The sequence below is a fragment of the Vanessa cardui genome, chromosome 8 (assembly GCF_905220365.1).
Source record: "Vanessa cardui chromosome 8, ilVanCard2.1, whole genome shotgun sequence".
Lineage (NCBI taxonomy): Eukaryota > Metazoa > Arthropoda > Insecta > Lepidoptera > Nymphalidae > Vanessa > Vanessa cardui.
Window position 1 is genome coordinate 8573388 of NC_061130.1, and position 25368 is coordinate 8598755.

The following is a 25368-nucleotide window of genomic DNA, read 5'->3' on the forward strand; positions in this document are numbered from 1 at the left end:
CATTTTTACCATTACAATCCGTAAATATCTCACTGCTGGGCACGTAGCTATAGATGAGAAGTGGGGTATGAGCTATTGGAAGCTGGATGCGTTATTTATTTTTTGTACGTATAAGAATTTTTTACTTATCGAAATTGCCATTTTATATCAGACCGGAATCGGTATAAGCCTGTACAGCGATTCTCGTGTCGCTGTTACGCTGATCCTATCCCGCCGATTCGATAACTCGCGGGATTACGATCTGGCAACAATCTTGCTCTAGTGAATTTGTTTCGATAAAACATATCGATTGTTACAATTGCGCCTGGTCGGCAGACGTAATTGAATACGGAATACCGGAAAGGACCACGTCGTATATAATCCGTGTTATGTTGTTCGAATATTGAATTTAATTTATCGATTTAATTTGAAGAATACAGATTGCAAAATCAAATTGTTTTTTGCTTTATTGGCTGTACGACAATAATTTTATGCATCGAATTTAGTATTACAGACAGTTTTTTTAAATTATAATTAATATTTTTCCACATTAGTTTGGAGATAATAATTTTATGTTTTCACCCTCATACCCAAAACTATAAACACATACGGACAGACTAAAAAATAATGGAAGGACACTAAAGACACTAATAACAAAAATATGTACCTATGGAGATTTGTTAATTTAAGAAAAGAAAAAGTGTAAAAATATTAATATATAATTACAATTTTGAGGTTTCAAACCTTCATCATAAAATTTCAAAGAAAATAGTTCACATTTTTTTTACCTGTTCCTGAATCCATAGGAAATATAATACACTGGATTTTATATCAGTTTTAACGTAAACTGTCAAGATGCTTTATACTATTATACACGTACCAATCTTTATGAAGGCTTATGCCAGTGGAAAATGCATTGTGTGTATTTTAGGAAAAGAGAATAAACCTACGATCTAAAAATAGAGTTTCGCTCTGGGCTCGCGACTTATATTCAAAGCTAGTTTTTTGGGCTATTTCATAATATAATGGCAGCTGATCAGTCAGAATTAGAGTAAGTAATCCTTTCAACTATTAGAGACACAGCAATTTCAGACTCGCCGAAATGAAAATTTCATGTACATGATATTATATTAAATAAGTTTTTACATATTTTATTGTAGGCATCTTAGAAGACCGGGCACAAAATAATAAGCATTGCAGTAATATCCCACTTTTCGTAATGTTGCATAAAGCAGAAGATCAAAGATTATTGATCATTACTTTTCCTTTATGACGGACTAGCGGTAATTTTTAAACGTAGAATCTAACCATATGGTTATTGTTCTAAACTGCATGTTAATTATCATATTTTAATTATGTATATCTGTCTTTCTTGAAATAATGCAGATGTCTTAACTAGCCTCAACTGGGTAAACTAAGGAAATGCTAATTCGATGTAAAGTTACTGCGATTAAATACTTCGTATCTCACTACGAGTGTTAAACAATGTTAAGTTTAAGAATAAGTCGCATATCTCGTTCACGTACAGTTTGTAATTCGCACTATCATGTTCACATAAGTTACGCTGAAATCCGTCGAGAGAGCTATTTGCCTTTGTCAAGGAAACATTACATTCATTGAAAATTCAACTCTGCCCTACTTCGGAAGTCGGTACAATTGGTTGAATTCCTAACAGCGAACCATTATTACTAATGCACGGATGTCTTTAGGGACTCGCACTCTTCTCGGCGCCTAGACATTCACGTTGACGCCGAGTGTCTTTTGTTTAAAACTCGATTAAAAGTTGAGACGCGGGGAAAGCGTCCCGGTTAGAAGGTCGTTAGTGAGTTTCAGAATAAGGACATAGATCAAACAGTAAAGTGGATTTCGGGACGTCTGCGATACGGGAGAGGCGGCGGCGGTTTAACTTGTGTTCGGTTGGATTTATGCTTCCGAGGCAATCCCGCGCGTTGCACCGGGAATAACTTTATTACGTCACAGCAATATTTTACCAACGGATGAGTTGGGACCGATAAATTTGTTTGAAATATAGAAGGTTATCTGTTATGATAGAAAGGGCTGCATATTTTTGGAAGTTCAATTGTTATTTCCCATTTTCAATGTTGGCTTAACATCATGGTATTATGACTTACTTCTATTGTACTTTCATATTTTTTAAATTTTGAAATTCAAAAATAATTTCGTATATTATGATAGTGTCAATTTTGGTCATATAACAAACATATTGGTAATAAAGCGATTCAAAAACGATTCAATTTATAAGTCTAATAAAGAATATTTTGATTTCGGAATAAAATACTCCTTATTTATATCATTGAGTTATTGTTGTTATTAGTGGAGATAAAATATTAAGTGTATTTAAGTATAACTTAGAAAATTTGTTTTTTTTTTTTTTTTTAAATAAAATAAGTTCTGTCATTATACTAAGAGAGATACGGATTGGTCGTAGACGATCTAGTCTTTTTTGAAATAGTATTTCAAATTGATAGACAGTCGGGCAGACATCCAAATCAGAATACTAGGCCATTATTTGATCTAAAGATGGCTTCTACGTCTTGTTTAAATAATCCTTTACATTGTAGTAAAGGAAAAATAAGACATATTGAGTGTGTTAAGAAAAATAGTTTGATAGTTCTAAGAGCCTGTCAGGTAAGATTCGATATCAAACTTCTGTACAGTATAATATATGTATAATAATTACATATTTTAAATTTATCTGAATACTGAATTTTTAATCGTCATTTTACAATTAAGTGAAGCTACCACCGGTTCGGAAAGTAGATACTACCGAGAAAAATCGGCAAGAAACTCAGTAGTTACTCTTTTCAATATTTAAAAAATACAAAGTCAAGTTAGTTAAATACAATTTAAATTAATATATCCTGCTTGGAAGTCAACAGGTATTAACTTCAGGTTTTTTATCATCTGTAAAATATTGTATCGCATAATAACGTAATAAATATATATAATGATATATTCAAAATGTTATATAATTTATTGATAAATATAAAAAAAAGTAGAGCTACACTAGTACACTCCGAAACGTTTGTTAGACGTACGAGAACCTAGCGAACTCTAACTTTTTGGCGAGCTAGTATTTTGCTTCCAGAGATCATCGTGTGTAATCTTATAGTACCAGGAGAGTGTAGATATATTGGCAAACAAAGAGTAAATAGAATGAAAAACGTCCTCGGAATCAAAAAGTAAAGTCTATCAGATGTTTGTTCATCGTCCTACAAAAATTCTCCAAAAACATAAAATTACCTACGCTTTACAATATTTTTTTAACTTCAAATAATAAGCAATCTTCGAAGTTACTTAAAAATATCGTGAATTGAAAACAGATTAGCTATGGTCGATATTACAATTTATTTGTAATAGGGTTGCCAAAGTGACTTTTCGCAAAATTTAAATATATTTTTAATAGAAATTTTTATTTTGGTATGATGATAGTAAAAGTTGTCCAAGGACAAACTTGACTGCAACGTGTTTCACTTTTAACAATGTTTTTACCCATTGTGTTTTATATTTTGTAAATAATCCATGCATTCAAATTAGAAGTAAAGGTACAATAAAATAAAAAAAAATCTTTAGTAGAGTAATAAATTATAAATAATTATGAAATGAAATCGTTACCAATAATTAAAATTACACATTTTATGATTTATTATTATAAAAATAAAATCCATTTATAACTTACGTATATTCTATCTTAGTAACTATTTATTTGTGTTAACAAAAGTAGGACACATACTCGGGTATATTTCCGATACACATAATAAAATACTCTGCAGTAAAAAAACCGACTTCTTACAATTATTTCGGACTAGGTAAAAATCGACTAGTGTGTAGAGTGCAACGTGCGATAAAATATTTCATTAGAAAAAGTATTATATTAAACATTATCTATTCACATTATTTTTATGTTTCATTCTACATATTTAAATCAATAATGTAAACATAAGTAGCACGACCAGTATTGTTTTCTACGATCTATACACGTGTCCTAATAAATATTTATATAAAGTTCACTTTGAATTTCAATTTAATCCTCATGCGAACTGAACCGCCAGCCCTGAACCACAGTCAGCTTGGCGGGAAATGTGACGCGACATATCAAGACGACACTTTGCTGCGGTTAAACTGTTATGCTTACACGGCTCGCTGGCTACGAGCGTTGCGATCGGGTTCCTATTGCGCGCTAGTATTGTATGCCTAAGTGCAATTGACGTTCGCGCTTATTGTCAGACGACAGAGCACACGTTACGGGATACGGTGGGATGCTATTGGAATTGTTAGCGACGGAAATTATTACCGTACTTTAGTTTGCAAGGTTTAAAACCTATATTGTGTTTCAATAAATTGAAATAAGATACTTTTATTGTGTTTACATTTGATTGGCTTTACTGTTGTATCATTTATATCGATACTTCTAAATGTGTATTATTATTAATAACTATCTAATATAACACTAACGTTTTATTTTTTATTTTAAAATCAGAAAACAATATTATTATTACTGAATATGAATTATTTTAGTTTTGAAATTGATAAATCATTTTTAATTCAAAGCAAAGATGTGTTTTAACATTGAATCGTCGTTTACATGAAGATTTATAGCAGTTCCAAGTAGAAATACTCGACGAATTTCCGATTATTATCTCGTAAGCAATGCAATGATGCAAATGAGTGAGTCATTGTCGACTCGTATTTAGAAAACAATGGATTTACATTGCCATATCGTCAGAGCTGTGCTAAGCCTTGTAATGTAAATAGCAACACGATACAAAATTAATAAACTTCATATATTAATAACATATGTGTATTATGTGGATAATTATTTATATTGAATTTAAAATTTATTATTAGCAAAGTATTAACATAAAATAATTATAATAAACGTTTAGTTTTGTATCATTAATTTATTCATTATTATTATAACTTTTACCTTAAGTTAAATACCGTGCAAGCATTATGATTTTCCTCAACGTGTGTTTACACTGATGTCATTTATTACTCTAGCTGTGTACATTGAATCATTCGGATGTACTTAAATATTGTAATAAAAAAAGTGTCATTATTCAGTTATGTAAAGCATAAGTAGCAATTATTAAATTTTCTCTACCTGGATAAAACAACGTTTATACAAAGTTATATTTTAGGCATTTCATTTCTTATTTTTTGTGTAGCGATAAAATCGTTTAGAAACAATATGGATAATTATGATGTCGAAAGGAGATCGGAGACTCGAGACTGATCAACTGCGCAGAATATATAATAGTACATAACTGTGTTTGTGTGTGTGTGTGCAAACACAGGTGCACTCTTTTAAGCCGGTGGTACGGTTATACGATACGTCCGAAGAGAGTTTAGGCACAAATGGTTTTAAATGGTTTCCGTGACATAGGATTGTAATGCAGCCCTCATAAGAACTCCAGGTTGCTAATGAGATTTTCTTGACGAGAAAACCCACTTCATTTATTGTCCTGACCCGAATGTCCTCCCGACCCAGGAGACCACGGGACCTGTAGCCTCAAAAACGAGACACAAATAACGAAGTAGTTAACACGATACTATAGTCTATACAACGGTATTGTAACATTAGAAGCTTACGTAAGAAGTCTTGCACTTGTTTAAACAATGCAGGCACGATAGCGGACGACGATATAAAACTTTAATTATAGTTATAAAATTATTTATTAAATATTAAACAAATAGTAAAATTGCTTTACCTTTACAAGTACCTTGCAAAGGTTTGTTCATCATATTAGTAATACGAGTATGTGCGGCCGTGCGACTTACTACGTGTCCTGGGCAAAACATGGAAACAATTATGCGCTATGTCGCCGTGTATTTATGTACAGTTGAGTTACATTACTTTTACTTGTGAATAGAAATTAGCATTTTATTAATATTTTATGTATTTATTTAAAAAACCTTATAATACTTTGAAAACGGAAATTAAAAAAATTAAAACAGATAATTTTACGTAAGCCTAACAACACTTCATATTTAATTTATTTTAATGATCACTGAGAACTCTATAGGTGTGTATTCATATAATAATTATAATGAAAAGAAATATAAAACGCACATGATACGGGCGCCGAATTTTGTATCTCGTTACATAGTACTTGTACACATTTACATTGTACTTGTATTTTGTAACCGGACTAAAACCCGAAAATAACAACGAGGATTACAAAATATATTGTTAAAAAAATGTGATATTAAAAAAGTATATAAAATTCATCAAGCTCTTGTAAAACAATCGTATACGTGGAGTCGTTAAATTTCCTCTCATACGGTATTATCATTCATGTCTTATCAAGCACCTGTGTCATCACAGATTAGTGTTACGCTCACAAAATTTTAAGCAGCTTTCGTAGACAAAGAACGATGAACCTTCGGCTGTGACGAAAATTAAAAAAAAAAGACATACGAGTCTTTTGTAATGTGTGACATGAATAAAAAGCTTTCTTGTATCGTATCTCTTTTTAGTCTGTACCCATTGTGTCACATATTAATGAGATGGTGTAAAAATATAATTTCATTTTAAAAACCTCGAAATTAGAAATAACATTAATATATTTTTAACTGGCGCGTTGTTAGGGTATAGTTTGTACTTTTTACTCGTAAGGATTAATGTCATTCCATTATTTTGCACCTCGATCGAGTATGGTAAATTTCCTTACTGAACAGACTATGAGCGTTAGGAGAGATTTGACATGCTTTTTTTTTGTTCACCTGTCTTTGAGGCTCAAGTTCCATTTAAATTGTTATAAAGTGTATCCATAATGTTATTGATATTTCCTTGCAACTGTTTGTAATGGAATCATGCTATTGTTATTTAAGCTAAAGTGGATACTATATATTGTATTTTCTAAACTTCTCTTTTAAAACGTACCGGGAAATGTCAAACACATTCAATGTCACTGGGCATAGTAGTCGGGATAAAAATAAATATAAAATGTATTAAATTTTGAATACGAAATTCTTACAAAGTCTTAAAAAATAATACAAAAACAAGAAATAATCGAATAGAAAATAAGCCTTTTGGAACGTTTTTTTGCTTAAATCATATTAGTTATATAAAGTCGTAGTTAGTCTTCTGTCAAATACTAAAACTTAAATTCATAGGCTTTTGATTAAATACGAGTATGTAATACGTATTTTGAATAAAAGTTAGTTTCGTTAGTATTTTATTAAGTTTTAAGTTTAAACGTTAGTTCCATCCTATCATTACCGTTACACCTGACCATAAATGACCTACTGACTCACGACCTACCGTTAAAATCTAGAAGGCTGCTAAGAATGTTTATCAGCAGCTGAGCAGATAAAAATCCTTTTTCAAATATATCTATTTATTGCTTATATGTATTATGATTTGTCTTATATGATATACATTTATTGGTCCTTGGAATTTGGAAAAGTAATAAACTTTATTATAGTAAATTAATCTCCGCAATAATAACTCCGCAAAATTCTCAGAAGCAAAGATGGAACTAGTTGTAGTACACGACACGTGGCTAGCAACAATCGACATGGAGTTATGCAAAACGAGGAAACACGTTTATTTTTGGTCACAGACGGACAGAGCGATAGGTGAAAACCGCTCTACTATATCAGTATATCTTAAATTTCCCGTATAAAAATAGCTGACATGTGATATGTTTTTACTTTTTATAACAAATAAAAATGACATGATTATTATTAACAAAATAATACAAATAGACTTATTTTATTACCTTATTAGCTTTGCCTAGAGCCTTATCTACTTTTATTTTACTATTTCAACGTATTGATATATTTTTATATATTTTTTCTTATTTAGCAAATATTTTTCATTACGTACGGTTTTCTACCTTTCTTTTAATATCTTCAAACCTGCAGACCGACATCAGAAAACTTGAATAGCGATGAATGGAAAGATTGTGTTTATTGAGATTTACCAATGTAAGATGAACGCTTTATACTTAAAGCGAACTCTTAGACATTATAGACGTCTGACACGTTGGTATCCTGTTAAATATTAATTCACCCATATCGCTGATTGATTTGTTATAACAACATACATACATCTCTTAAAAATATAGCTCACTATATATATTTATATATTAGTACGTTGGTGTTGCACCACATTGACGCCACCAACTTTAGAAATAAAAAATTATATCACTTGTGTCTGTAGCAGCCTTAACAACAGTAAGTATTGTTTTTTTACGGTAGAATCTGTGATGAGTAGTAACAACACATTCTTGCACAAAGACCTAACACCAAATAAATGATGTGTACATTAAAATTATTAACATTTTTTTCATAAAACAAAACACACCATTTTTCTTTAAGTAGAGGACGCACCCTAAGGTATCTCGTACTATAATTTTGGAAGTCATAGTTCGAATTGCCTTAGAAAATGTCTAGATTGGTCCAAAACTACAGCTCTTACTGACCAAGTCAATTAGAATAGCAATTAATCTATGAACTCACGAAGTTGTTTTAATGTTTTGTGTAATAATTAAAAAAAAAAACAAATATATCTAAAATTTTGTTTTACCGTAATACAATTTTTGATCAAAATTATAATGGAAAAAGCTATTTTACAGCGAACATCAATAATTACATTTTAATAGAACCAATTTCAAATTTGCAGTAAATGTAAATACTACTATAGACGTGGTCTTTGTTGTAGAACAATTATTATCTAATTAAATTCAATGATTGATTGCGTGTTTGCAAAGGGTTATGATCGTTTTCAGTTCTATACTTAATATCAAAACTTTTCATACTTTGCGATTAATAGTGACACTATTTCTAAAGTCTAATAAATGTAAAATATAATTGGTTACAATTAATTTATTACAGAAATTAATGATACAACTGATACTGACGATGAAAATATAAGTGATTTCTTCAAATATGCTATTTCAATATGCAAGTAACTTTAATCTATCATTTAATAAGATTATTCATATAATAAACTTTTGTTGCTGTTACTGTTGTTATTAAAAATATAATAAAACATCTAATACTTTTAATCTTATATTATAAGCTCGAATTATTACCCTTATTGATTAATGATTGTTAAAAAATGACATCATACTCAGAAATATATCAGCGAATTAAATTATAACATTTCATGGGTTTGAACTAATCCCCCTTGATAGGTAAATAAACATATGTAAGCATCAAAAAGGAATTCGTAAATATAAGTTACCGCATTGAAACAATTCGAATCCTATGAATTGTAAAAAAATGCTAATTCTTTATGATTACACTGACCATCAATCGCAATATCAAAGTAATTGAAATCATTAAATTTATATAAAGTATTCCTTGACAGTGATTAGTGTGGGTTTGGAGAAGCCGGCTCGTAATAATTGACCGTTTTAATGAGTCGGTAATCTATGCTTCCTCAATTTTCAGAGTAATTTTATTTCGTATACCTTTAACTTAACTATAATTTTTATTACACTTGTTTGTACTTAATACTTGTTGTCTGTAAAACAATTCAACATTATTAATAATTTAACGAAATTTTGGTATAATAAGGCACGCAATCAACAAGTGAAATTTTGGCGCTGCAATTGCTCCTGCTGTATCGACGTATGAACATGATACGACTTAAGTATGAGCGCATCTTAAACGTTTTCTAAATATTTGACCAATAACTCTGTAATTATTTTAAACATAGAGCTCTAGAAGATAGGGAATAGTTAAAGAATGCTTGTAAATATTTTATATTTTTTTCCATAATTTTTCTATTCTATCTTTATCTTATGACGGAAACGTCAAGTAAACGTGCATCTTCAAAGGCAAATATTTTGCCACATATTATTTCATGACATGCTAACGCTTTGAATCGGTAGCACTTAGTTAGTGGAAACATTAATTTGAAGGTGGTATTGATTTCTTACATAAATCATTTAAATTTCTTGGCCATATACAATACATAAAATAAATTGAATAAACTTTCATGAACATTCGGATCTTGTTACATATGACTCTAAGATTCAACTAATGTGTGACAAAATCAAAATCAAAAAATGACAGTGGTTTTAGGAATGCAATATACCGATTGTTTTTGTGTACAACTTGTTCCGTCTGTAAATTGAATGACTGGAACGATTGTCAAGTACTACAACATTTTACAAACATTATGATAGAAAATCCCATGAAAACAAAATACAATTCCTTTCTTAGGTCCTCCATAGATTAAGTGGTAAAAAAATAATGTTAATTCGATATGTAATTGTATTCAAATTACATAAGCTTTGTTATTTCACAAGTCGTAAATGAGGTAAAATGCATGAAATAATAATTCTCACGGCTGCAATCAATTTTGAACCTTGAATTAATGTCGTCAAAGTATTTAATAAAGTTGCAAAACGATGAAGTCAATCCGAGAATTCAAATTATCTTTCGTGAGTAAACCCAATTTATTACAAAATAGCGACGGAAACACCGTATTGTTTTTCAGTCAGCATGTCGGTCAATGTCAGTGGCTTTCGATTTCAAATCCATCGGCCAAAAAACGCATTAGATATAATAATCACGGCCAACTTTTTGTACGTCCACGAAATGTTATCAAAAAAAGGATAATAAGCTGAAAAGTCATCGCGAAATTGCAACGCAGCCAACGAGCCAACGTTGCGGACGATTTGATCAAATGCTTGCCAAGCTTCCTTGGCTTATTACATCGAATTGTAATACACCTGAATTTCAATAATGGCATAATATGCCATCACTAATAATTTACCGAGACTATTGATGTTGCGTAATGGCATAGTTATTGAGACAACACGACATGGTATTGTTTGTTTATATGTTTGCAATTATACATACAGTACCGTGGATAAAGAATTCTTTACCTTGTCGTTGTGTGGAATATGTTAGAGCGAAGAATGATAAGGCAACCATTAAACGTGACATTAACACTGTGTATGTCGTTGCATATGTGTGTGTAACTTACATTCGTAGTTTATCTATAGGTACTATGTTGAGAATTATGTCAGGTATTATATTTCGAAAACCGATAAAGTTATAAGGTGCTTTTGTGTTCGACGCATCGTGAATATTTGCCAAATGTTTGTATTGAATCATCGAACCTGGCACATGGTAGGGGGTAGGGTTCGACGGGGGCAGCCAGTAGGCGGCGCTGATGGGCGGATAGTTGACGCTGGACCTTCCCGCGGTCTTGCTGCGAGTTGCGCCCGCCTCGCCGCGCATCCTTTACATACACTATACACACACACTGTCACAACATTGCGCGTCTGCATTCAACCGCGGCCGCGACAAAACTAAGCACGTAATAGCTATAACGATAGGTGCGCTCGCGCTGACGAACGATCAGTCATTCTTCTCGGGTCTCTGTCACTTCGCTGTCCCCCCTCCTCACGTTAATGAGCTCGGTCCGTGTCACGTTGTTTTTCATTTACTGACACAGAAGCCACCGTGTATGAATGTTCAGGCGCTGTTTGAAGGCCTCCATTGTTAAAAAGACTTTATGCCGCCTCCTCTTATGTAATCATGCCGTAGCTCATATTTCATGCGATAAGCAGACTTTATCAAGCATAAAATGCTATATACATATATGCAAGGTATCCTTACAGTAGGAATTACTGATATAGTACTGATTGTTAAAAAGCATAATTAGAATACTATGCGTGTTGAGCACTTCATAGCTATTAAGCAATCGAATACTTAAAACACCGTAACGTGATGTTTAACACATTGTTTCAAACTAATTCTTAGTGTTAGTGGGTTTGTTTTCATTGGCGTCACATGAATAAATAAATGGTTTCGATTCTCTGAATTCTATATTATCTAAGCTGTAGCTACTAATGGTAAGATTAACTTTTCGGATAGTATTATTAATCACATAAAAAGAAAAGGTTGTTATAACGTTTTTTCTATAGAATGCCAAATGGTTATCTGATGGTAAGTGGTAACAATCGCCCATCAATATTGTGCCATATATGTATGCAGAGACGGCTTGTCACAAAGCTACACCACCAAAAATCAATCTGATATATATATATATATATATTTAAATATGGGACAACATCACATACATTAGTCTGATCCCAAAGTAAGTAGCTGAAGCACTTGTTTTATGGATAATCAGAAGTAACGACGGTACCACAAACACCCAGACCCAAGACAACATAGAAAACTAATGACTTTTCTACATCGACTCGGCCGGGAATCGAACCCAGGACCTCGGACTGGCGTACCCATAAAAACCGGTGTATACAACACTCGACCACGGAGGTCGTCAAATTTAAATAAATAAATTTCCTATACTATATTTTTAGATATTTCAGTTATGATAATTTATGTAATTTAATTTATGAGCCAATGATAACTCCAAAGTCCATATGCACTCTGTGTGCACTGTTTTCCACCTATGAACGCGATGCCCTACACTGGCTGTTTATTATTCGGAGCTTGTGTCTAAGCGTCGAAACACACTAAGTCGGGCCGGGTCGAACGTGCCTTATTATATTTTAGTATAAAATGTATCAAGGTTTAAAATATTGTTTAAAAAAACTTATATAAAGTTTTTAGCATGATTAATATTCATAATTTATTTAATAAAGATTATAATAATTAATAGAGCTTATTAAATATTTTAATACGGTTCGTATACAAAATTTATGCAAAAAAATCTGCTAATATATAGAGTATGTTACGCAGTTTCATTCACGGAGGTCTCTTCTCGTAAATATTTTATTTATTTTTAATTTATTATTTAAAAATTGTGCGAATAAGTATTCATTTGGATCTCTTAATAGTTAACATTCAGTATATAATAAAAAAATATTCGATACGTTGTTTTGCTGATACAGTTGAATGTAATAATGTTAAATTGTTTACACACCACAAACTAAAAGCTATCACTTGAGGCAAATCACGATTTATATGTTAAAATATTGACATTAAATATACGTCCACCTTAACACATTACAACCCAGTGCACACAACATGACACACAGATAAGTAGGAGACCGCCTGAAACTAAACTTGGTAGAAACTTAGTAGCTAAGATATTGTCTTGCTTTGTCCAACTTCGTATCGTCTACCTCGGCTTAATAGTTGCGAAGGTTTACACGCTAAGCACTTTTGTGGAACGGTGTACCTAACAAAGTCTTTGAAGTCTTCAGGTCCTTCGACTAGTAAAATAACTATTTTATTTTGTTTGAAATGAAAAGAGTATAATTTATACCAACAATAATTTTATAAATATATGGTATTGGCAGAGTAAGAAAGTATAAGTTCAATACTTATTCTTTAGGAGAAAATAACTGGGGATCAGGCTAAAATGAAATAAGTCGGAACGTCTTGAAACCAGTAAAGACGACCTCCGTGGTCGAGTGGTGTGTACACCGGTTTTCATGGGTACGTCACTCCGAAGTCCTGGGTTCGATTCCCGGCTGAGTCGATGTAGATTATTATTAGTTTTCTATGTTGTCCTGGGTCGGGGTGTTTGTGGTACCGTCGTTACTTCTGATTTCCATAACACAAGTGCTTCAGCTACTTACATTGGGATCAGAGTAATGTATGTGATGTCGTCTCATATTTATTTATTTAGTATTAGTAGTAATACCTGTAGTATTCAATTGTTACAGTTATTATTTACCTTATTTATTAATTACCTTATTTTTTATTTTTATCCTTTGGAGCTGAATATTTAGACATTATCTACGAATGTCTTGTTCACGAGACAGTCAGTCAGTATCGTAATACAAACAGTCAGTAAGTCAGTTAAAATCTTAGTATTGAGTTGTTTTTTCTGATGATAAAATTACTCATAGATACTTATACGAATTATTTTCGACGTTGACTATCCAATACTCTTGTGCCTTAAGTTTTAAACACGTGGTCTAAAATGCAGTGATTCGATATAAATTTGACTTGGATGACAAGGATATTTAATTTATACGTACATAAAGAGTGTCTAAGATCTCATGAATGTATCATTATTTTGATAGATATGTTGTATAGACCAAAATTTCAACCACTTATACGTAGGTACTCGTACATTTATCATGTCATTCATTTTTCTGTCGTTCTTTGTTTCTGTAGGACAGGAGTCTTTACAATTGTCGTACAATTTGAATGAAGTTGTCTCTACGATGTTATCAATCATTGTTACGGGTTTTATAAATTTAAATCATATATTTAAAAATAAATTTTTAGTCGACAAAAACACATGTCCATTGTAATACGATCCTCCCACAAGTAATGTGTTGAAATCACGTCGGATTATTTATTTTCTTTGTCACAAAGTGTATGCACGAAAGGGATAGAGTGTTCGTCATAATAATATAACATTAAATAGTCATTAGTTTTTCATTTATTAATGCGTGTGGGTAATAACTAGTACATTTCGGTATTACGAACAGTAACTGCCTAAGCATGACAATTAAGATTGTATCAAATTTAGAGATAAAAATGTTATAACGTTTAACCGCATGCGATTTCTGACGTGTCAATCAACATATATTTACGCACGCTATGCTCCTGATCGGTTTTAAGTACATCACTCGATCTCAATAAAGACTTTTTTTATTCTCATTGGAAACTAGTATTTTTTAACAACTTCACAAAGCAAATCTCTGTTATCCTTTCTTAATCGCCATACGCAAACGAAACGATACGATACTGAACCGATAACTTTACGTGTTCTGAGAGCGTTTTTTTAAATAATCTACACTGCACCGCTACGAGATCAGTTTTTCAAAAAATTGTAAATTTCATCTATCTTATAGAATTTGAACCAAACTGCAGTCGTATAAGGAAGCTTCTAGTACAACAAGGCAGTCGGTGCTTGTTGTTTGTTTGGACCAGGAGCTATTTTTATGAATGAATTATATAAATCAATACAAAGCCTACTTGCTGGTTCCTTACGAAAAGGTATTTTTTTTAATCAAATTTAAGCGTACCCAGTATTACTTTATATGCTGATCAATTAAGTGACTCTTGTCACTTACTAGCTGATGTAGATCAATTTATTTTGTTTGTTAACATAATATATTTTAGAGATAATCAAAACCGCTAAATTAACTGGTAGATTAAAACCTACTCGTAAAGAAAACCAATTTATTCATAATCACGTGTTACTAAAACATATTTCAGATAAGCATAATAATGGAATTCATAAATAATAAAACAAGCGTTATAATATATTAGAGAACACTTACCATTTCTGTTCTCGCTATCAGCCGGTTTCATCTGGATCGGATGATGCATCTGTAACAATAAAATATCGTAAGTAAATAAAAGGAATCAAACAGTAATTATAAAGAGACTAATTCCGAGATGACGCATAAAATCATTCAAAAGTATAGGATGCTTTAGTCTAACTTTAGGGATATTAACAGATTTATACTAGCAGCTGGGAAATAGATGTGTGCTAATTATGATTTTATCCTTAAATTATGTTATGTATCCCTAAATGTAACATTTATTTTATGATAATATATGTACGTTATAACTAATTTTAAACTCATCATATTGCTGTGAAAGATTAGTGTAAAATATATTTTTTATTTATTTTATTTTTACCTATATTACTACATAATTTATTAATTATTATTAATTATACATGGCAGTGATTAATGTTATATATGCCAATGTTCATATTATGAGATCGAATTCATACAATTATATCTCAGCATATAAGTTTCGATGAAAGTATTAAACACTTACACTGAAATTTACATAACTATAAAACTGACTGCCTGGTACATTTAGGTACCAGCTGATTTGCAAGGATCATGGGGAGGCGACAGTCAGCTAGTGACAAAACTCTCCGCCGACCATTCGTAAAGAGACAATTAATTGTAAGTGAATATAGTCGTATCACAGCCAGATCTTAATTTATAATGGCGGCTTGACATAGTACCTTATTAATTAGTACGGACATTTGCAATAAATCACCTTGTACTTTGTTGTGAAAGAAAACATTAGACAAAAAAGGCACACGAGTTTCCTTCAATTAAATAAATTTCTGTGATATATTTTTACTATTTAATATATTATATATTTTTATTTTTTATTGTTAGTCCTCTTTTCTTTAATGCTGTCGTCGATGGGTTGTTTCCCGATCCAACCCGAGCTGGTTGAGCTTTAGAACTATAGGGTCTTGAATATGTTTCGACCGGTTCAGAAAAGTCTTAACCGGCTGGCTCACAACTCACAATTAATTTATTATATGTAATTATGATATCTGGAAACTACTTGACTAATTTTAAATTTTTTTGATTAGTTTAATTGAAACAGTTCAGAGAGAAATTTTTCCTTTCAGTTCAAAATTGCTCATAGCAGCCGATAAACTACGTCATCATATTACATATTGCGTATCAGTCTTGTGCATACACATACTGCGACATAACGATCATAAATTCAGATTCAATGACATAATATTTCATCAAGCACTTCATGAATTGTTTGCTTGATGATGTACGTTCAAACAATTGTAACTATTTCAATTATTTGTAAACAATATACAATGAGTTTCGTGTTTCGTAAACAATTATAAGTTAAACTCGCGTTCGAATAAATTATACACTTTAAAATTGTTCAAGCAGTTAAATTTATATATTGTTTATTTGTCATACAGAATTTTCGATAGATTACAAATGTTACAAAACCGATCGATTAAGCAAATTCCCTACTATTGTACTTAGTTTCTGTCGATAAAGAGATTTTAGAACATAACCTACATTACTAAATTATGAGTTTATTAACCTTCTATCTTGCATGCTTGCTTTTAACATGCTTTTTAACATTATCATGATTTACTAGTAATTCATCTTGTTAGAAACTAGCGACCTGTCCCGGCTTCGCACGGGTGTAATAATATACTACAAAACTTTGTTTCTTTACAATATTGTCCTTGTATTATATACAAAACCTACCGCTCAAATCACCCTGTCTATTAGAAAAAACGCATCAAAATCCGTTCTGTCATTTTAAAGAGCATACATAAAGCGATTTCGTTTGATACTGTGTGATGATGCTTATTAAATATTATAAAAAATGTCTTTTAATTTGATAGAGACATTATTAAGAATTAAAAATTATGTAACACTTATTGGGATCTCTGAACCGTATTATGTCTATAAATATATGATATTCAGTATTACACTAGTAAAGATCTATCAAGTGGAATATAAATAATCACTAACGACGCGTGAACTGAAACCACTGATATATTTGCTCTCGTCATACTCGAAAATGTTAGCGATGCTATATGGATTTGAACCCACAATCTTCTAATAAATTCGGTAACAAATGGCTGAACCTATTAGTTTCAATTATACGTAAACTTGACTTCAATTTAAAATTTACAGTAAATTTTATTTGAATCGGTATTTGGTATTCTAAAAATATAAAATTGATTTAACATGTAACAATTGTAAAGTAAAAAGAAACTACGACCAACTTCAAATACCCAAACGCACACACACAAACACATACAATGAAAGTGAAAGACAAACACTTGCCAATACATCTCCGCCGTCAGTCGCATATAAAAATAACTCGGGCGTTGATTGACATATGCTCTGGAGCACGTACACAGCATACTTAAAGCGAACAGCCATATCAAATCGAGAAGATGCACGTTTTTTACGTATTCATATTTTTTATATTTTTTTACGTATTTGCGGTTCAGTGCAATTTCACTGGCAGGGTTCGGTTAAATTTAGATTATACCCGCCTATTTCATATAATTTGCCATATTGATTGACGTTTACGGTTACTGCGCTGCTTGTTAGTGTCGTAACGTAAAGATATATAGCATATAACCTACTTTAATAAATAGATTTATATATACTTTTGTTTCAAATCGGACCTGTAGCTCTTAATATAAGCGAATGCAACGACATACACCCTTCACTATTATTGTAGGATTAATAGTATATTATGACGCGAAAATATGGATTTATTATCTATATTTATTATAATGTTATATGTGATGATGAAATGTTAACGTGGAAACGTTGCTAATTAACATACATATATATATACGAATTTATAATTCCGATGATATTTACGGATACACACATATATAAGCATACAAACACATGTGCACAAGCCTACATGTAAGTCCGTGAATAGTCTGCTATTATATATATTTTTCTCCGTCATTTCATATGTTACCAAAATTACGTTACTTAATTTACATATATCGATTAGGTTTTACAGGATCCAATACAGTACGCGTGTGTGTACGCACGCATGATCCTTTGAGGAAACGGAAATATAATGCGATCGTACGTGTACTTTTACGTACCTTTCTGTGACCGTAACATTTTGGCTGAAATAAAAAACTTCCATTGACCTAATTCGGAATTCAAACGCTGGACCTCAAGAACTTGTAGCTACAGTTATATGCTAGCTGTTGAGCCATAATACTAATGTATAGAAGTGCAATGAAATAGTCTGGTAGAATTAAAAAAAAAAGATTAGAAATAAAAACAATGCTGTGTATCAGGCTAATCTCAAAAGTAGGACTAGGTTTTTATGATCGTTTCTTTAGAGAAAATGTAATATTTGACTTACAAATGACTACTATTCTGAAATACATATAATTTTATTATCATCATCAGGTATTTTTTTATTAATAAATATATATATTTTTTACACGATTAGTATCTTCGTTCGAACTGTGATGTTGATCTACTCAGCACAAGTCACCCGTGTGTCAGAGCGAACATCAATCAGCGCTCAGTTTATTTTTACAAACATATATCGGTATGCATGGTAAATTAATACTTTAAGATCTATATACTTTAGCGTAACTTTCAATTAATACTCGAAATAGATAAAATCGATTATACAGATTACAAACAATTGATAAGAAACCATATGCATAGATTTTGTTGTTACTAAATGTGGCGTATTCGAGTATTCGAATCAGATAGAATTGTTTAGCAATAAATCCATATTCAAAAACTTATTGTAGGTAGGTAGGTAAACATCGTGAGGTAATCTTCCTCAGGCTTTCAAACGAAACATATTTTAAGATACTATGGACCGGCTTTGTGGATTAAGATTCTACGAACCTTTTTGCCTAAACCTTTTTTTTCCCAGTTTTGAACATTTATCTTCTTACGGGAAATGTTATTTTTGGAATTTAGTCACAACGACATTCAAAATATAAGAACTCCTTTGAAAACTCAGGAAAAAATACATGATATCAAAAATGTTTTGCCTGTCGATGAATACAAAGAAGTAAAAAATTCAACCATGATATTAAATATTTATAAACGCGTAATATATACTGTAATAGCGATTACAATATGAACTATTTGTATTTTTTTAAGCTGTTGATAATATAACTATTTATTATTTATTAATTTCTATTTAATCTTATATAAGTGGAATCTAGCGTTGTTACTAAACTGTTTGAAAACTAGTGGTAAGATACGCACTACTGTTTAGAACGTCGCGATTAAAGCTTTTAAGTAAAAACATTATATGCGATACTCTTTATTTCTAGTCAAAAAAATACTGGCATCGATGTTGTTCAAATAATAAACATTTCAACTTTATTGTTGAAAAAATACTTTAATTAAAAAAAACGGAATTTAAACGAAAACGAAACGTCTTTAATTCGTGGTTGCTGATATATATAACTTTTCGAGTTTTTAGAATTTTCACGTACCTATTTAAACATTATGACATTGACATTGTAATTTCAAAACAAAGGTCAATCAACAGATTAATGTTTGAAGAAATAAAATATTTAAACAATGACATCATCGTTATAAACTTAAAGGTAAAGAAACACTGACACGCTGAAAAATAATACGAAGTAATCAGTCGAATTAATCGCACATATAGCGGACCGTAGTGCGTGGTGACTGGTGAGAAACGTATAACCAGTGTGTAATTTAAACAGTAATGAATCACGCGCGAATTACTAAGATCTTGCAGAGCCCTTATCTAATTAGGCGCAGACAATCATCAATCACGTTGCACGGACAAACAGTGTACAAACTGAACAATTTGTCACGTCCCCCTAATCAGAGTCGCCTTGAGCGTTCCATTACGGGACCTCCATGTAATCCAACTTTAATGAACACGAACTAAACAGAGTCTTCATGTAATTAGAAGTTTGTGTATCAGTAAAATTGTCACGGCGCCGCCTTGCAATAAACCCGTTTCGGGAAAGGTTTTTGTAATCGGTTAATCTTATTGGAAGGTTAAGAAAGTTTCCTTATTACCGTACAAGTGAGGCGTCATTTGTTTTTTCAATATATTAGGAACAATTGTGTATACGAGTAATTAGTTTCGTAAATTTCAGTCAGAGGTACAACGTAAATTAATATAATAAAGCATCTACTACAAATATCATAGAAGCTCTAAGCCAGAACATCTTACGAAATTGAACATATACATATTATTAAAGCGCCTTATATATCCATCAAGAAAGGTGAAAAATAAAACAAATCTCGTGGCAAGACCCGATGCAGGACTTGAATCTGTAACCAAGCTTGAAAGAAACATATCTCAAGCTGTGTATTCGGTACGATTGACTGATATAGATAATGATGGTGACCTTATTAAAAAAAAGTGAAGTACAATTTAACAGAAAAAAATTATAAGGTATATAAAATATAACATTTTCTTATAATTATTTACTGAATTATCATTTATATAGTCGTCATAATTAATAAATTATAATAAATGTCGTCAAATCAAATTAATAATCTAACATGTGCTTAGTTTTCAATTATTTCAGAACTAAATTCGTGTAAACACAAATTCTTTATTACAACACTAGAACTGTTTCACGTTGAAACCTGATTTCAACAAGCAAATTTATCCAATTATCCCTAATAACTTTAATTTATTGCAACTAATAGGAGACAGTGAAGATAATGAATGATAAATATTTAAGTATATAAATCATTCATTGGATGGTATTTGCGATATAAAACAATATTGACAGATAATCGATAAACGTATCTAATTACGTGTGTCATGTTTGTGTTGGTCTGCACGGACGGACGGTCGTTTAAAAATAAATGATGTGTAGGCACTCGAGCCAAGACCGTCGCGGGCTCATTAGCGTGATGGCAAATTAATTTATACACTCGCTGCGTGAATAAGGTTTATTGTTTATAAAATAATATATAAATACAAAATATTTACCATCCGATTAAAACATTATTTGCATTCACTTGGTGGTAGGGATTTGTGTCTGGGTAGGTATAATTCACTTATCATTTTGTTTCGCTAAACACCACTTTTTAGTGTTGCTGTTCTTGTTTGTGTGCTTGGCTACAGCTTTTTAATTCCTAAGGTTGGAGGCGTTTATCAATTTTCCTGTTGCGTTGAACGATACACTACACTGACGCGTCCTAAGGATTGGATATCATTTTTTACAGCTTCAATATATATGGGTGGTGGTGACCACTTACAGTCAGTTTCTCCAGTTATCGGAATACCTAATTATAAACACAGAAGAAGAAGTCAGAAGATTTTCATATGTTTTCTGCTCATATACGTCTTTATACAATATTTTGACAATGTGTTCCACTATTATTGTTTACAGATTGGTTAAATTATTTTGGAATGCTTTCACAAATATGTGACAAACAGGTTTCATTTATTTACGCATAAAAACAAAATGACCCGTAAATTCATAATTGTATTGCATTAGACATTGGACAGTTATGAATATGCAAACTTCAAAATAGATGATACTAGTTTTTTAAAACAATGATTAGAATCATATTAAGGTATGTCTACACTGTACAGGATACAAATAGTAAAAGAAGAAAGATTTGGATTATCCCATTACATTCGAGGCTTTACATAAAAAGGGTCAGGGAGGACGATAAGTTTAAACATAAAAGGAATAATGTATTCGTGTACGAAAACCAATGACCAATACCGCGGCCGAAGTGGATATCGATTTGGCATTAACCGATTATAAAGGCCATCAGAGGTGAATAAAACCCTTACATATGAAGGGAATCAAAGGTCTCTTTGGCTTATTATACGGTTGAGGGGACACTTAAAAAATGTTTCCTTCCCGACATCGGATAAGTAGATACAGGGGGTTACAATTGTACGTGCCGCATTGTTTCGATTGAGACTCAGTAATGGCGGTGTGAAATGTTTCCGTCGAACTTCATTAGTGTCGCTTTGTCTGTTGAATTCTTCATTGCTAAATTCGTGATTGCAAAGTTATTTCATTTCATTTTCATCGAAATTGCTATGGTTCATAAAACACATTGAAACTCTTTCACGGCAATTCGAAATCATTTATTTTCGTTAGCTGAGCGTGTTTTGTTATGAATCTGGTATGGTAATCGGAAACATCGGCTTATGTTTTTAGACATCGAGCAAAACATTTGTTTCGCATTTCTTTTGGTATATTATTTATAAATTAAAGTAATTGAATTAGCTTGTTGAGTTTATAGAGTGATTATTTCAATTAGCGGTTCCAAGAAGAGAAATCTCTCTAGAGAGGCTTTATGTATCGTGAATATATTAAGCATTTGAGCATTACCTATAACTTGTTATTCATCTACATCCTATGTGCAATTCACTACGATATGACCTTGTCTTATACTATTCCTGTGAAGTTTGTATGATAGATTTATATTGATTGTAATTTCGATTTTCCTATTATCTGTTTCATACGTTAACGCCTCTTTAAAAGGTCTTTCCCAGAATGAATTACCTTGTATTATCGTTTTTCATATTGTAGTATAAATAAGCTAGAATAATTACATTCACTAGATCACATCGTTGTCAAAGTATGAACGATCATTGGCTCTACTATTAGTAATTAAATGATTAAATTCGTCTTTAAAAGAGCACAAAATAATACTTTTACCTGCAAATCATTTTATCATTTACAAAAACATATTGTTAAAACACCGTTAAGTATAAACCACACGATGCCACTGTCAGATTAAAGGTAAATTATATCAGATCTAAGACATTATTAACGATGATAAATGATTCAATATTTTAAAGATCTCTTGATATTTAATATTCAAAATAAAATACTTGTACTATGTATATTTTTATGTATTATAAATAAAAAACCTGACAGTGGATGTAATGTCGAGTAATTCTTGAGATACTAAATCACCTCTGTTGTAAAACTTGGATCGGAACCCGTTACAAAATTAGTCTGCGTGAAGTCATTACAACCCTTACACGCCTCGTAAATATTTGGTCCCAACGAAACATACTTACTAACCCTTCAGTTTCATAGTCCAAATATTTGGAAGTCCATGACTACAATTCACGTGGTGAGGTTTGATACCTTTAAGGTACGATTATCGAATTTTAAATAGGGTTTATATATGAATATTATCTTATATGAATGAGCCCACTTATCAAATGTATGTTTTTATTTAAAAATCCCGGGATCGTTTGATCGAAAACATTAGCAGGAGGAGAGTAGTTAGGAAAATAGTAGTATTACATTCTCATGCTTGTGTGTAAAGCTGTTAGTTTTGTATCTTTTATCTCTTTGACAGTGTTATGTTGTTGTTCTAGTCATTCATTTCATGGGTAACGGTAAAGAAACAACGTAGCAGCAGTACAGCATGACAATCGTTTACTTATACTTCATATTTTATGAATTTTAACCTAGTCTGATAAATCTTGAGAAAAGACAAGTTACATTAATTCCAAGCTAATTTTACCCGATTTCCACTAAAAAATTTAAGCCGATTCATTCGTGGTTATTTTAAAATCTAAGGTAAACCTAACAATCATTACTTCCAAATTCAAATTCATGCTTTCTACGTTAGTATATAATACATATATCAAACCATGTTTGTTTGGTAGACACGTCTATTTTTGTTACATATTAATATAAGATTTTGAAATTCAGTCAATACATTTCATATAAGCGTATTTTGTTAACGTTCTACTTTTTATGCGATTATCAATAGTGAATTGACAGTGGAATTACGATGAGTATCTTGATCAGTTCATGCATACGAAATTGTTATACAATAACGAATCTGCATTCACGGATTGTACGTTATTTATTGTACGTTGGGAATTCTTTATCAACACTGATCTCGATTCTTACGCTTTTTATAAATCTTACTGTCTTAAGAATAAGGTTCAATATGGGAATGTTTATTTTAAGAGCTATGCACAAAGTGATAAACAAAAGTCGATCACAGTGATTTCCCTCGACAGTCGCTATTAGGATTCACACCAATTCTTTACAAAGCTGTTACGTAATTGTATGGACTATTTTAATTTCTACAATCAACAAGTTTATTGAATTTTGTGACTTTTTCATCAATAAACTTCACACTATTTAATATTTTGGGGTGATATTACATATATATATTATATTTTATACTATATAGTAAAGATGCTATTAGATATATGCTTCTGACAGAGTAGCCTGGCTGTGTGATGCATGAACGATCTAAATATTTTTTTTGTGAAGAGCATCCAATTGAAGTTGTCTTTGTGAGGATTTAACTCACTCGCTAAACAATTCCCAAAGAAGCCTCGAAACACCTTCGATTTAAGTAATTTTAAAATGTTTTTATAAATATAGTATTTAACAGTATACCTATCTTATCTTCATAATTCTTTAAAAACGTCGAAATATTTCAATTGTTACATTTAATTACTGTATTACATATAAAATAAATGCTACTAAAACTCGCGAAAACACAAATGAGCTCGTATTTTACAAAAGTTTGTTGGTGAAATAAAAAATTGCAACGCTATATTGTAAAATAAACAATTTATGTTTACTTTACAATATTGCCTTTTATTTATACATTCTATCATTTCGTACCGGATGCTAGTTAAGTAAACACGTTGAAAGCATATGCAAATTTTCTTTGCCATTTTCCACACGACTCAGTCGATTGGAAATCAAATTTGCCATGTGGAACAGTCGAAGTCAACATGGTATGGTCGTTACGTGTAACAAATCAAGTTCTATATATTTTTCACATTATTTATAATACGAAGGCAGACTAATAAATGGGGCACGTCATGAAAAGTCGTCATAAAAATATTACGTATAGAACATATTTTAAAAGAACGCCTATTGTTATGTACAATATGTATCCTATCGGCCAGAGATAAATCATTCATTATATTTGTATTAATCATCTTCTATCTCTTTCTTTTATTTGATATATAGTGAGTACGAACCACCTAGACGAGACCCACCATTTGACGCCCTCGTTTGAATTACAAACGTTCGTCTCGAACTCTCGAGTCGACCATGGTTTGGCGTTCATCGCTCGGCACAATATCCTGAACACTGAGTCACCTTTTTTAAAATACCTCTTGCGGTAAAAGGATGAACTAATAGACGTAAGAATCGAACATTTTGATGAAGGCAGGATATATCGAGTT

General features: G+C 31.5%; 1 protein-coding gene across 6 annotated transcripts in view; it reads right to left on the reverse strand.

Moving 5' to 3' along the window:
* Positions 1 to 25368, reverse strand: part of LOC124531991 (CUGBP Elav-like family member 1) — a 366498-nt gene that overhangs the window by 58850 nt on the left and 282280 nt on the right. For all 6 annotated transcript variants that reach the window (XM_047106603.1, XM_047106600.1, XM_047106599.1 and 3 more), the window contains one exon: positions 15186 to 15234. In XM_047106603.1, the coding sequence (XP_046962559.1) occupies positions 15186 to 15234 (49 nt within the window). The remainder of the gene's footprint in view (positions 1 to 15185; positions 15235 to 25368) is intronic.